Genomic DNA, 15,650 nt, shown 5'->3' on the forward strand with positions numbered 1-15,650 from the left:
CCCTCTGACACCCAAGAAGGATAGAGAGATGATCCCTAAAATAGAACCCCCATAGTTGAGATTTGAGTGACTCAATTAATTTCCCTCCCCACTTCTTAAAAATTTCTTAGAGATGGTTGTTCCTGCTATACCCATATCTAAGTTTTTAATTCATATACTGGAAGACTGGAAGAACAATTAATTTTGCCCAGTTTTTATTTTCTTTTTACATTTCAGTAGCTTAGGCTGTTGGAGAAACTAATTATGGCCCAGCCTATTCCCAGAAGAGAGGACTTAACTTGTGCTCCATGAACCACTGTGTCTGGGACACTGAGTAACCTAAGAATTTTCTTTGATATGACACTCCGTTCTCTAGAGTCAGGTTTGTACGAATAAGTGATAGGGAATTCCTTTTTGCTTTTTTTGAAGAGGGTGAGTTGCTAACGATCCCGTTTATTTTGTTAAAAAATAATATCAATATCTTCTCTTATTTGGTGGTACAATGCTAATAATCATCTTTGAAATGAAGGGAAAAAAGGTAAAAATCACTTTTCTGTGACTGATACATTCCTCACTTATTTTTTTAATATTATTTTTTGGCCGGGCATGGTGGCTAATGCCTGTAATCTCAGCACTTTGGGAAGCTAAGGTGGGCAGATCACTTGAGGCCAGGAGTTTGAGAGCAGCCTGGCCAACATGGTGAAACCCCATCTCTACTAAAAATACAAAGATTAGCTGGGCGTGTTTGTGCATGCCTGTAATCCCAGCTACTCAGGAGGTTGAGGCATAAGAATTGCTTCAACCCTGGAGGCAGAGGTTGCGGTTTGTCATTCGGAAACTCCAGTTCTGGATGGACTTTTTAGACAAACACTTTGCAAACAGCGTGTTCTCTACTTTTCTGAGACTACCATACTTTGCCTTAAAATATGCACAATTTCTGTCATCTTCAATTTTAGTTTATATTTATTGGTTGCACAGGAGAAACAGACCCAAATAATTTTGGAGCTGGAAGGAAACTTATCTAACTCCTTCTCTTTTGCAGTACTGGAAATTCCCTTACCTCATGTCTAGCAAATATACTTACTACTAGATTCTCCTTAAACATGTCAAGTCACTGGGAACCCCAAGCTTCTCAAGGCATTGCATTAGACTTCTGAACAGTTGCTGTCACCAGAAAAGTCGTTACAATTTAGGTAAAACCTGCTGTCCTCTAACTTCCATTCACTATTTCTTGTTTTAGCCTCTGAAGCTACCTACAATAAGTGATCCTTTTTCTATAAACTGCTAATTAATTATGTTTTTGATTTGACATATACATTTCTCTTTTTTCCCCCAAAAATACGGCTTTGTTGTTCAATTTGAAACGACATGTGGTGATTTTTTTTTTTTTTGAGATGGAGTCTCGCTCTGTCGCCCAGGCTGGAGTGCAATGGCATGATCTTGGCTCACTGCAACCTCCACCTCCCAGGTTCAAGCGATTCTCCTGCCCCAGCCTCCTGAGTAGCTGGGATTACAGGCGCACACCACCATGCCTGGCTAATTTTTGTATATTTAGTAGAGATGGGGTTTCACCATGGTCAGGCTGGTCTCAAACTCCTGACCTCGTGATCCGCCCACCTCAAAGTGCTGGGATTACAGGCGTGAGCTACTGTGCCTGGCCGATTTTTTTTTTTTTTTTGAGATGATTCCATATTCGCCAAGCGTGTCACTGAGGTTGAAATTACACGTGTGACCCTCTTGCTTTTTTTTTTTTTTAAGAGAAAAAGAAGGTTTTCTTGTACTATCTGGTGGCTGTGTTTCTGCTGACTTCCTGTTCCCTCTCACTGCTGCCCAGGTATTTTCTCTGCAGGGGAGCCTTGCCAGGGGGCTGTTGCTCTGAACCATGCCCCAAAGAGAAAAGCAGTAACACATCAAAGTTTCAGTAGTTGGTTTAATCAAGCACACATCACTTTTTTCTTGGACTCAACTTGCCTTTTTTTTTTTTTTTGAAACTAAGAATTTAGATTTATTTGTTTAGTCACTTAATATGTAAAAGCAATCCCAGACATTTAAATAACTCATGTTAAGGAATTGCCATCACACATTAAATGACAGATAAATTATTCAAGTACTCTGAATTATCTTGTTAGTTTACCAAACTTCTATGCCAACATTTATTATAGCCTTTGTTTGGTAGCTATGGGAGGGAGGAGGAAATGAAGGATTAATATTTGCTAGGTGTTCATCACCTGAGCTTCCTAGGTATCTTGATTCTGCTCGTTATTTTTTAAAATCAAGAACAAACATTTTGTATGTACTTGTGGATCTTTATTTTTAGCCAACAGACATAGCCTCTCATTAACTTAAGAGAGAGGGAAGTGAAAAAATCTGAGGAGCCAGGTCTAAGGAAGGCAGGGTCAGAGCAGCCCTGGGGATTTTGTCTTAAAGAGGTTTCCTAAAGAAAGAACACTCTCCCAGTTTTTGCTGCGGTTTTCAGATTGGCTTGGCATTCTATGCTGGACAGCTTTTGGCAATTTGGGGCCTCCTTGTTTACAGGTCTGTTGGAAGCTAAGTTGCCTTGTTTCCTACAATAAAGATACTGATTTAATTCTGCTCTCAGAACCACTCATAGTTTTTTCCATCCACTCATATTTTGAGGTTTGTTATTGATGTTTTTCAGGGTGGGGAGTGGTGATTAGGTTTTACTGTCCTACTTGCTCTTTTTTTATGAGGAGAGTCAAGGAGATTAAAAAATTACATCACTGTCATCATTTCCCGAGAATTCTCTTGTTTTTAAATCTCGACTGAATCTTGAGTAATATTCTTATATTCCTAATTTTTTTTTTTTTTTTGAGACAGGGTCTCACTCTGTTGCTAAGGCTGGAGTGCAGTGGTGTGATCACAGCTCACTGTAGCCTCAGTCTCTCGGGCTCAAGCCATCGTCCCACCTCAGCCTCCCAAGTAGCTGGGACCACAGGCTTGTGCACCATGCCCGGCTAATGTTTTAATTTTTTTTTTTTTTGTAGAAATGAGGGCTCACTATGTTGCCCAGACTGGTCTTATTGTTTATCTTCTTTATCTACTTATTCTTTATCTTCTTGATCTATGAATTTCTGAAAGATAATTTATAATACCTAACTCTCATATGGTACCTGCTGTATTCCAGGCCCTGCTTTAACTTATTGTATATGGGTCATTTTTTCCTTAGAGATCTGTGACATATACTTTATATATTTTGAGACTGGGTATATTGGTTACTTTGTACGTAACAGTTGGTGATGGAAGTCTTTTGTCACTGTGTATTGGCTTTATCTCTATTAATGCTTTTAACCTTCAAGTCTCTTTTTTTCAGAAACTTATGTAGTTACACAGGCTTTTTTTGAGTTAATATTTGCCTGAACTATCCTTTTCATTCCACCATTGCATGTGCTTTTGTTTGAAGTGTGTCTCATGAACAGCTAAGTGTTGACTTGATTGTATCCAGTTTCACTGAAGAATGGTAATATAGTGTGTGGTTACAATCAAGAACTTTAGGGCCCGATCCCTTGAGTTTGGCTTGTTGCTGGAGTATTGATACCTAGAAGCTAGAGTTCTGCACTTGGGGGTGGATGGAATTTTTTGACGTTGCTTTGTTTAGACTTTTAACCACTCCCCATGTTTTACGCCCCATAACTCACTTCTGTTCTTTCAGGGGTGAGGTACCTGACGTGTTCCAGTTCTGATTCTCTATAGGATTCCGTTTTTATCCTTTCAGTATCACCTGCCACTTTCACTTTATGGTATGATGCCTTAGCAATGTGTACTACTCCATCTACTTTTTATCTTTTGAAAACGTATTGAAATATCTCTAAAGTTGGCATAATAAGACTGCTTACCTTATACAGAACTGTTTCAAATTTAGTGTGAGTTAGTAGATGTAAAGAACTTCGTACTGTGCCTGTCATATCAGAAGTGCTTAGAAAGAGCTGTTCTGTTTTGTCATTGATGTTAGTATTATAGGTTGACTTTTAGAGCCCTTGACCACCTTGAAACTGTACACAGTCCCGTCTGATCCTTGTCACTGTTAATTTTACCATCACATTTATTATTTTTATTTTATAATTCAGGTTTTTAAAAATACCTGCTTTTTTGTTACCCAGGTGATTTGGGGGAGATAACGTTAAAGCATCTCAATTCAGCATGTCTAAAGTAGTAATTGAATTAAATGAAATTTTAAAACCATTTCTCAGGAGGAGTATATTCATAGTTAAACTATATGATAATTTAAGACAAATTTTTTATATTTGAAGGGTATAGAATACTTTTAACCAGTTTATGGACTGGATTTGAATTTGATATGGAGAGATCAGTATCTATGAAGTGAAGTGTTTTAATCTAATTGGAAATGTCTCTAAATTTTAATTAAATTTATGTTAAAAAGAACATTAATGGTGGTGATAGTTGCACAACAATCTGAATATGGTTAATGCTACTGAACTGTGCACTTAAAATGGTTAAAATAGTGAATTTTATGTTATGTATATTCTACCAAGGTTTTAAAAAGGGACTTTTTTTTTTCTTTTTTTTGCGGGGTTCTGGGGTTGTGTACGATATCATTCTCCTTTAGTACGTGGAGATCTATGGGTCCAGGGTCATGCGTTATTATTTTTTTCTCTGAGATTCTTTTTCTTTTTTAATTTCAATAGGGTTTTGGGGAACAGGTGGTATTTGGTTGCATGAATAAGCTCTTTAGTGGTGATTTCTGAGATTTTGGTGCATCCATCTCCCAAGCGGTGTACGCTGAACCCAATGTGTAGTCTTTTATCCCTCACCCCCTCCCAACCTTTCTCCTGAGGGGGAAGTCCAGTGTATCATTCCTTTGCCTTTGTATCCTCATAGCTTAGCTCCCACATATGAGTGAGAACATACGATGTTTGGTTTTCCATTCCTGAGTTACTTTACTTAGATTAATGGTCTCCAACTCCATCTAGGTGGCTGCGAATGCCATTATTTTGTTCCTTTTTATGGCTGAGTGGTATTCCATGGTATATATATATACAACATTTTCTTTATCCATTTGTTGATTGATGGGCATTTGGGCTGGTTCCATATTTTTGCAATTGCAAATTGTGCTGCTATAAATGTGTATGCAAATATCTTTTTTGTATAATGACTTCTTTTCCTCTTGGTAGATACACAGTAGTGGGATTGCTGAATCAAATGGTAGATTTACTTTTAGCTCTTTAAAGAATCTCCACACTGTTTTCCGTAGTGGTTGTACTGGTTTACATTCCCACCAACAGTGTAGAAGTGTTCCCTTTTCACTGCATCTATACCAACATAGATTATTTTTTGATTTTTCGATTATGGCCATTCTTGCAGGAGTGAGGTGGTATTACATTGTGGTTTTATTTGCATTTCCCTGATAATTAGTGATGTTGAGCATTTTTCCATACACTTGTTGGCCATTTGTATATCTTCTTTTGAGAATTGTCTGTCCATGTCTTTAGCCCACTTTCTGATGGAATTGTTTTGTTCTTGCTGATTTGTTTGAGTTCTTTGTAGATTCTGGATATCAGTCCTTTGTCGGATGTATAGATTGTGAAGATTTTCTCCCACTCTGTGGTTTGTCTGTTAACTCTGCTGATTATTTCTTTTGCTGTGCAGAAACTTTTTAGTTTAATTAAGTGCCATCTATTTATGTTTGCTTTTGTTGCATTTGCTTTTGGATTCTTGGTCATGAAGTCTTTGCCTAAGCCAATGTCTAGAAGGGTTTTTCTGATGTTATCTTCTAGAATTTTTATGGTTTCAGGTCTTAGATTTAAGTCTTTGATTCATCTTGAGTTGATTTTTGTGTAAGGTGAGAGATGAGGATCCAGTTTCATTCTTCTATATGTGGCTTGCCAATTGTCCCAGCACTATTTGTTGAATAGGGTGTCCTTTCCCCACTTTATGTTTTTGTTTGCTTTGTTGAAGATTGGTTAGCTGTAAGTATTTGGGTTTATTTCTGGGTTCTCTATTCTGTTTCATTGTGCCTATTTTTATACCAGTACTATGCTGTTTTGGTGACTGTGGCCTTGTAGTATAGTTTGGAGTTGGATAATGTGATACCTCCAGATTTGTTCTTTTTGCTTAGTCTTGCTTTGGCTATGTGGTCTCTTTTTTGGTTCCGTATGAATTTTAGGATTTTTTTTTCTAGTTTTGTGAAGAATGATAGTGGTGTTTAGATGGGAATTGTATTGAATTTGTAGATTGCTTTTGGCAATATGGCCATATTCACAATATTGATTCTACCCATCATGAGCATGGGACATGTTTCCATTTGTTTGTGTCATCTGTGTTTTGTAGTTTTCCTTGTAGAGGTCTTTGCCTCCTTAGTTAGGTGTATTCCTAAGTATTTTATTTATTTATTTTTTTGCAGCTATTGTAAAACTGGTTGAGTTCTTGATTTGATTCTCAGCTTGGTTGCTGTTGCTGTATAGCAGAGCTACTGACTTGTGTACATTAATTTTGTATCCTGAAACTTTGCTGAATTCATGTACTAGTTCGAGGAGCTTTTGGATGAGTCTTTGGGGTTTTCTAGGTATATATTCATATCATCAGCAAACAAACAGCAACAGTTTGACTTCCTCTACTGATTTGGATACCTTTGATTTCTTTCTCTTGTTTGATTGCTCTGGCTAGGACTTCCAGTACTGTGTTGAATAGAAGTGGTGAAAGTGGGCATCCTTGTCTCATTTCATTTCTCAGGGGGAATGATTTCAACTTTTCCCTGTTCAGTATAATGTTGGCTGTGGGTTTGTCTTAGATAGCTTTCATTACCTTAAGGTTGTCCCTTCTATGCCGATTTTGCTGAGGGTTTTAATCATAAAGCGGTGCTGGATTTTGTCAAATGCTTTTTCTACATCTATTGAGATGATCATGTGATTCTCGTTTTTAATTCTGTTTATGTGGCATATCACATTTGAGTTGTGGATGTTAAACCATCCGTGCATCCCTGGTATGAAACCTGCTTGATCATGATGAATTATCTTTTTGATGTGCTGCTGGATTCAGTTAGCTCGTATTTTGTTGAGGAATTTTGCATCTGTGTCATCAGGAATATTGGTCTGTAGTTTTAATTTTTTGTTAGGTCCTCCCTGGTTTTTGTACTAGGATGATACTGGCTTCATAGAATGATTTAAGGAGGATTCCCTTTTTCTCTATCTTCTGGAATAGTGTCAATAGGATTGGTACCGGTTCCTCTTTGAATATCTGACAGAATTCAGCTGTGAATCCTTATGGTCCTAGACTTTTTCTTGTTGGCAATTTTTAAATAATTACTATTTCAGTCTAGCTGCTTGTTATTGGTCTGTTCGGAGTTTCTGTATCTTCCAGGTTTAATTTTGGACGGTTGTATATTTCCAGGAATTTATCCATCCCCTCTAGGTTTTCTAGTTTAGGCACATAAAGGTGTTCATAGTAGCCTTGAATAAACTTTTGTATTTCTGTGGTATCAGTAGTAATATTTCCCATTTCATTTCCAGTTGAGCTTATTTGGATCTTCTCTCTTCTTTTCTTGGTTAATCTTGCTAATGGTCTATCAGTTTTATTTATCTTTTCAAAACCAGCCTTTTGTTTCATTTATCTTTTGCATTTTTTTGTTTGTTTCAATTTCATTTAGTTCTTCTCTGATCTTTCTTATTTCTTTTCTTCTGCTGCATTTGGGTTTGGATTGTTCTTGTTTCTCCAGTTTTGTGAGGTGTAGCCTTAGATTGTCTATTTGTGCTCCTTCAGGCTTTTTGATGTAGGCATTTAATGCTCTGAACTTTCCTCTTAGCACCGCTTTTGCTGTATCCCAGAGGTTTTGATAAGTTGTGTCACTGTTATTGTTCAGTTCAAAGACTTTTTAAATTTCCATCTTGATTTCATTGTTGACCCAACAATCATCCAGGAGCAGGTTATTTAATTTCCATATATTTGCGTGGTTTTGAGGGTTCCTTTTGGAGTTAATTTCCAATTTTATTCCACTGTGGTCTGAGAGAGTACTTGATATAATTTCGATTTTCTTAAATTTACTGAGACTTGTTTTGTGCCCTATCATATGTTCTATCTTGGAGAATTTTCCATATGCTGATGAATAGAATGTACATTCTGCAGTTGTTGAGTAGAATGTTCTGTAAATATCTGTTAAGTCCATTTGTTCTAGGGTATAGTTTAAGTCCATTGTTTCTTTGTTGACTGTCTTGATGACCTATCTAGTGCTGACAGTGGAGTATTAAAATCCCCCACTATTATTGTGTTGCCGTCTATCTCATTTCTTAGGTCTATTAGTAATTGTTTTATAAATTTGGGAGCTCCAGTGTTAGGTGCATATATATTTTGGATTGTGATATTTTACTGTTGGACTAGTCCTTTTATTGTTATATAATGTCCCTCCTTGTTTTGTTTAACTGCTTTTGCTTTAAAGTCTGTTTTGTCTATAAGAATAGCTACTCCTGCTTACTTTTGGTGTCCATTTGCATGGAATGTCATTTTCCACCCCTTTACCTTAAGTTTATGTGAGTCCTTATGTGTTAGGTGAGTCTCCTGAATACAGCAGAAATTTAGTTGGTGAATTCTTATCCATTCTGCCATTCCATATCTTTTAAGTGGAGTATTTAGGTCATTTACATTCAATGTTAGTATTGAGATGTGAGGTACTATTCCATTCATTGTGCTGTTTGTTGTCTGAATACCTTGTGTTTTTTTTTATTGTGTTACTGTTATGTAGGTCCTGTGAAATTTCTGCTTTAAGGAGGTTCTATTTTGATATATTTCGAGGATTTGTTTCAAGATTTAGAGTTCCTTTTGGCAGTTCTTGTAGTGCTGGCTCGGTAGTGGTGAATTCTCTCAGCATTTGTTTGTCTTAAAAGACTGTATCTTACTTCATTTACGAAGCTTAGTTTTGCTGGATACAAAATTCTTGGCTGATAATTGTTTTGTTTAAGGAGGCTAAAAATAGGACCCCAATCTCTTCTAGCTTATAGGGTTTTGTTACAGAAGGGGTTCATATATCTCATGCAAGAAATAATTCAGGGTGAGTCCATAGAGTAAAGTGAAAGCAAGTTTATTAGGAAAGTAAAGGAACAAAAGAATGGCTACTCCATAGAGCAGCCCTGAGGGCTGCTGGTTGTCCATTTTTATGGTTATTTCTTGATTATATGCTAAACAAGGGGTGAATTGTCCATGCCTCCCCTTTTTTGACCATATAGGGTAACTTCCTGACATTGCCATGGCATTTGTAAACTGTCATGGCACTGATGGGAGTGTAGCAGTGAGGACCACCAGTGACCTCTGGTCACTCTTATCACTATCTTGGTTTTGGTGAGTTTTAGCCAGCTTCCTTACTGCAACCTGTCTTATCAGCAAGGTGTTTATGACCTGTATTGTGTGCTGACTTCCAATCTCATCCTGTGACTTAGAATGCTTTAACTGTCTGGGAATGCAGCCCAGTAAGTCTCAGCCTCATTTAACTTAGCTCCTCCTATTCAAGATAGAGTTGCCCTGGTTCACATGCCTCTGACAGTTTCTGCTCAGAAATCTGCCGTTGCTCTGATAGGTTTTCTTTTATAGGTTACCTGATGCTTTTGCCTCACAGCTCTTAAGATTCTTTCCTTCATCTTTGCTTTGGTTAATCTCTTGACTGTGTGTCTAAGTGATGAGTTTTCCAGGTGTTCTTTGAGCTTCTTGTATTTGGATGTCTAGATCTCTAGCAAGGTTGGACAAGTTTTCCTTGATTATTCCCTCAAATGATGTTTCCAAACTTTTAGATTTCTTTTTTTTTCTTGGGAACACCAATTATTCTTAGATTTGCATGCTTAATATAGTCACAAACTTCTTGGATGCTTGGCTCATTTTTTAAAATTCTTTTTTCTTTGTCTTTGATGGATTGGGTTAACTCGAAAGCCTTGTCTTCAAGCTCTGAAGTTCTTTCTTCTGCTTGTTCGATTCTGTTGCTGAGACTTTCCAGTGCATTTTGCATTTCTTTAAGTGTTTCTTTGATTTCTAGAAGTTGTGATAGTTTTTTGTTTATACTATTTCACTGAAGAATTTTCCTTTCATATTCTGTATCAGGTTTTTGATTTCTTTAAGTGGAGTTCACCTTTCTCTGGTGCCTCCTTGATTAGCTTAATAATTAACCTTCTGAATTCTTTTTCTTGCAATCCAGATATTTTATCTTGGTTTGGATCCATTGCTGGTGAGCCAGTGTGATCTTTTGGGCGGTGTTAAAGAGCCTTGTTTTGTTATATTACCAGAATTGTTTTTTTGGTTCCTTCTCATTTGGGTGACTGTGTCAGAGGGGAGATCTGGGACTCAAGGACTGCTATTCAGATACCTTTGTTCCAAGGGGTTCTCCCTTGATATGGTGTTCTCCCTCCTCCCCCAGGGATGGAGCTTCCCGAGAGCCAAACTGCAGTGATTGTTTTTGCTCTACTGGGTCTAGCCACCCAGTGGAGGTACTGGACTCTGGACTGGTACTGGGGAGTGACTGCTAAGAGTCCTGTGATCTGATGGAGGTAGCAGGGGCGTGAAGTGGACTCTACAAGGGCCCTTGGTTGTATTTTTGTTTAGTGTGCTGGTTTTGTGTTGGTTGGCCTCCAGCCAGGAGTTGGTGCCTTCAGGAACACATCAGCTGTGGTCCTACGGGGAGGAAGCAAACTTGCCCTAAGGTTGCCTGGTTACCTATTCAGGTTTCTTAGGTGGTGGGCAGGGCCATAGAGCTCCCAAGAGATTATGGCCTTTGTCTTTGGCACCCAGGGCTGGTAGAGAAAGACCACCGGGGGACAGGGATAGGTGTATCTGAGCTCAGATTCTCCTTGGGTGGGGATTGCTGCGGCTGCTGTTGGGATGGGGATGTGGTTTTCAGTCTAATGGAGTTATGTTCCCAGGGGGATTATGGCTGCTTCTGCTGGGTCACACAGGCCTCCAGGGAACTGGGGGAAAGCCAGCAGTCACAGGCCTCATCCTGCTCCCGTGCAGCCCGCAGTCCTAAAGGCTGGTGTCACTCCCACCGTGCCCCCACAGCAGCTCGGAGTCTGTTTCCAGACAGCTGGTGACTGTGGCTGAGAACTTGCCCCAGACCACCAGCCGCCCTGCTGAGCAAGCAAGCGGCTCACATCTTTTCGGAGTCTCAGGGAGCCTGCAGTGGCGTTACAGTTCCTTCAAAGGGTCTGTGGATTCTCTTAGTTTACCTGGTATGTTGCTGTGGTAGTTCTTGGATCAAAAGTTCATAGTGTGAGTCCCCACACGCTGCTCTGTCTGTCCGATCGGGAGCTGCAAGCTGGTCCTGCCTCTTCCCCGCCATCTTCTGTCAGACCAAAGGACTTAGTTTTTCTGTCAGTGTCTCACATGGAAGGTTCAAGAGGAGGCTCATCTTTGTGAAAATCCAAATCTTAAGGGACTGTACATAATGGAGTAAACAGAACATACTGGTGTCCGTACGTTGACTTATGTTTTCTTTCTTCAACTATGAAGTATGTTTCCCATTCATTTCTTAATGCAGAATTAATTTTTTTTCCCCACAGGAAGGAAAAGCTGATGCGATGCTCTCAGTGCCGCGTCGCCAAATACTGTAGTGCTAAGTGTCAGGTAAGACTTTTCAGCCATATATAAATGAAGCTTTCAAATTCTTTACTCTTAAATTTGTCCTTCACTATACCTGTTGGCCTATGTCTACTTCTTTACAGCCATTAATTTACTTTTACTTGTTATTCACCTGCTGGTCACACAGGTCGCCAGGGACATTAAAATGTTAAAACTAATGTTAAATATATATGGTTAAAAATCGGGTGTGTGTGTATATGTCCACTATGTGAAAGTAAATGTCTATTCCTCCCCATCTTATTGCCTCCTGACTTCAATTCTCATTTCCACAGACAATCACTGTTAAGTTTCTCATGGTCTTTGCAGCATTTGCTTGTGCAGACATATTTGTGTATCTATATCCTATGTTTAAAAAAACAAATATAGGTTAATCTGGCATGAATTCTTGTGTACTTTGATTTTTTTTTTTTCATTTAACAATCTACTTTGGGGAACATTTTGTAGCCCATATGCTTCATTATATTAATTGACCATAATAACAATTTCTTTGTTAATGAATGCTTAGCACTTTTCTGATATTTGGTATTGCCAATAATGCACTTCTTATCCTGTTTTGCACATTTTTGCACACTTCCACAAATTATTAGTAGGATAAATTCTTCTTATTGTATTGATTGTTGAAAGGATATATGCCTTTTGAATTTTTAAAGATAATGCCAAATTTCCTGCCAAGAGTTTGAGTTAATTTACGAGTACTGTTGTTAACATCTTTGAAATTCTTGAAAAGATGTGTAATTAACATTGAACATGACCTTTTCTTCTAACCTTATGATTAATCATTTAATAAGTAATGTAATTATGTCCTAATGAGTTACATCTTATTAAAAAGTCTAATTAGAGGTTTTGTGTCTGTGTCACTTGCCTCCTCCCTGCCACCCTCCACTCATCCTTTTTGTTTCTTATGTTTTGTTTATGCACACACACCTCATTTTTATTTTAATTAGTTTCTAGAACTTAATTTTAATTAGTTTCTAGAACTTCAGATTAAACAGAGTACATAGAGAAGCGACAGATTATCATATTATTTGACACAAATCTAGGCAAACTTGCTTTCTAATCTCAATGACCTAAACAGCTTATTAATAAAACATTTAATAAACAGTTTACTTAATAAAACATTTTTTCCCCTGTTTTGTGACTATTTTTCCTCCAGTGCCATGTCATCCTTTTGTAGTACACTCAAGGAAGAGAAAAGCCATTATCTGATTAGAATGAGTAGCAGGAGTTTGGTGGGTGGGTATGTCATTTTGATTCACTATAGTGCATGTGTTTTTACTACATATATTAGCTGTTTACTGTGGCATCAATAATAATGTCACTGTCAGATATACTGTGGAAGGTAACGGGAAAACAGCTAGCAAGATGAAGGATATATATAATAACAGCTAGAGTATGTGTTTGTGTGTGTGGAGGGGGAGTTAAAGATTGGCCAGAACATATGCATTTAAACTGCTGTGTTTATCTCAACCTTAAAATACAGCATTAAACATTGTAATTATTGTGGATACCCACAAAACTGCACAAAATTAAATGACAGACTGAACTATGAACAGTAATGAACAGAATGCAAAAGCACTTGGAATGGAAATTGAAACAGAGGATGTGAATCTGTAGTATAAAATCCATAATATGTATACCCCAGGGGGACATGATTTTGGTTCACTAGCTTAGCATTTGATGTGTGGGACCATGGCATCAAGTTGTCTGAGAGAGGCTATTGGGGTATTATAGGTGTAACATGTACCTTGTGCCCACAGGATGGTGTCAGTGCTATTGGTATTCACATTTCTTTCTTTCTGGTTTTTTTTTTTTTTTTGAGACAGAGTCTTAGTCTGTTGCCCAGGCTGGGGTGCAGTGGCGCTGTCTCAGCTCCCTGCAACCTCCACCTCCCAGGTTCAAGCAATTCTTGTGCCTCAGCCTCCCCAGGTAGTTGGGACTACAGGCATGCGCCACCACGCCCAGCTTATTTTTTGTATTTTAGTAGAGATGGGGTTTCACCATGTTGACCAGGCTGCTCTCAAGCTCCTGAGCTCAGACAGTCTGCCAGCCTTGGCCTCTCAAAGTGCTGGGCTTATAGGCATGAGCCACCGCATCTGGCGCACATTTCATTTTTAAACACAAGCAATACAAGGATATGTTTTTATTATAAAAACACCATATAGAATCATACAGAGTAAAACATAAAAGTCTTTCTCCAGCTTCCTTCCCCCACTTCTACTTCTGTTTTTCAGAGATAATCCCTATGTGTCTGTTTTATGGATGGAGGATATACACCAAACTATTGGTTTATGCGTCATATATAGTGTACACATCTACATATGTATTTACTCCTGTGTACAGTACTGTTTCTGTTACTGGTCAAAATATTTTTGTCATCAGTGGCTTTATATTCTGGTCTATACCTTATTATGAGGTGTCTGTCATATAATTTAATAGAAGGAGGTCCAGTCTTTTTTCTCTATTAGCATAAACAGAACATCACACATGATTACGAGATCAAAGAGGAGGAGCAGGCTAAAATTTCTTATAAAAAAGCATTTTCAAAACAAAAAATGGCAGCAATGGTAATAGCAAGTAAATCAATTTCAAGTAATTCACCAACTATTATTTTACCTTTTGAGGATTTAATTTGTTTTATAATATATACATTTCTAGTTGAATGAATTAATTGCTGAGCAAAATAAGCAGTTAGGCACTCCATCAAATTGTAATTTATATACTTTTTAAACGCACTGTATTAGCAGATACAAGCTCTATTTTATATTGATAATTATAGATCTCTTTAAAAATGTGAATCGTATTTTTGGGTTTACATTTTATGCTTAGTTGTAGAATGATTTGATTCAAATTTGATGGGTAGAAAATTAATCCCACATTAGTAAGCACTTAACAGAGTGATTTAATAAGCTTGTTCTTAGACTACCATACCCAAAGCAGTGATAATGAAGGAAGTCAAGCTTTGTTTATTTCATAAATGTTCTATGCTCGGCCTCAAACTGATAGGCTTTGCACGGAATGTACTGTAGATAAGTCAGCTTTGTATCTAACTGAAAACACAAAGGGAATGCTACATGAAGTTTAAAATGATTTGGTCGCATTTCAGTTTTTGACCTCCACAGGTGTCTGGAGCTGGAAGTTTTTCTTTTCTCACTTTACCTTTGCCTGCTGCGTGATCTTATCTGCTCCCATGACTTCAAGTGGCATCTGTATATTAATCCTTCTCAAGACTCCATCTCCAGCCCCCTTTCTCCTGATTTCCACTTGGCTGTTGCACAGGCGTCTCTGGTCTAACATGTCTAAATCTGAGTACATTGTCTTCCCCCAGACCCACTTGCCTTCATGTTTTCCAGCCTCAGTGAACAGTTTCACCAGCCACCCAGCAGTCTGAGTTGCCAGGTGTCATCTCCGATTCTCATCCTTTCTTGGCCACACATCCATTTAGTCATCATGTCGTGCTGATTTTACTATTTTACTACCTAAAGATCTGAATTGGTTCCCTCCTCGCCAGCTTCTCTAGTACTACCTGTTACCATGGTCTCTTTTCTGGATTAGCTGCATTGTTAACTACGATTCTTCCCAACTTCTAATTTATTTTCTACACAGGAGTTAGAGTGATTATTATGCTGTAAGTCCTGGTGGTTGGTATGATAAGTAATAGGCAGTGAGCAAGTAAATAAGATCCTGACTTTGGTAAAGCTTCTGTTATGGAGTAGAGACACAGTGACAAATGTCCATGATTATATGATTGAATGTGATTGGGGTGAGCACAAACTCACCTGTGAGTAGGTGGATACAGAAAGATTTCCTGTAAAGGTGACATTTAACCTGAAATCTAGAATTAATGTAGCTCTTTCTGCTTTTCTTTTGATTAGTGTTAGCATGGTATATCTTTCTCCATTCATGTACGTTTAATCTATTTATACGTAAAATGGGTTTCTTGTGGATGACATAGGGTTGGGTTTTGTGTCTTGATCCACTGTGACCATCCCTGTCTTTTAATTGATGCATTTAGATCATTGACATTCAAAGTGATTATTGATATAGTTGGGTTAATATTTATCATATCTATTTTCTATTTGTTGGCCTTG

The 15,650-nt window shown here is 38.0% G+C and overlaps 1 protein-coding gene across 5 annotated transcripts in view; it reads left to right on the forward strand.

Annotated features, from left to right (window-relative positions):
* The window catches only part of SMYD3 (SET and MYND domain containing 3), a 749,014-nt gene that overhangs the window by 139,350 nt on the left and 594,014 nt on the right, over nt 1–15,650 (forward strand). For all 5 annotated transcript variants that reach the window (XM_024252046.3, XM_024252056.3, XM_054549979.2 and 2 more), the window contains one exon: nt 11,484–11,547. In XM_024252046.3, coding sequence (XP_024107814.1) covers nt 11,484–11,547 — 64 coding nt within the window. Of the gene's footprint in view, nt 1–11,483; nt 11,548–15,650 lie in introns of those variants that run through there.

Source organism: Pongo abelii, chromosome 1, assembly GCF_028885655.2.
Source record: "Pongo abelii isolate AG06213 chromosome 1, NHGRI_mPonAbe1-v2.0_pri, whole genome shotgun sequence".
In the NCBI taxonomy this organism is placed as follows: domain Eukaryota; kingdom Metazoa; phylum Chordata; class Mammalia; order Primates; family Hominidae; genus Pongo; species Pongo abelii.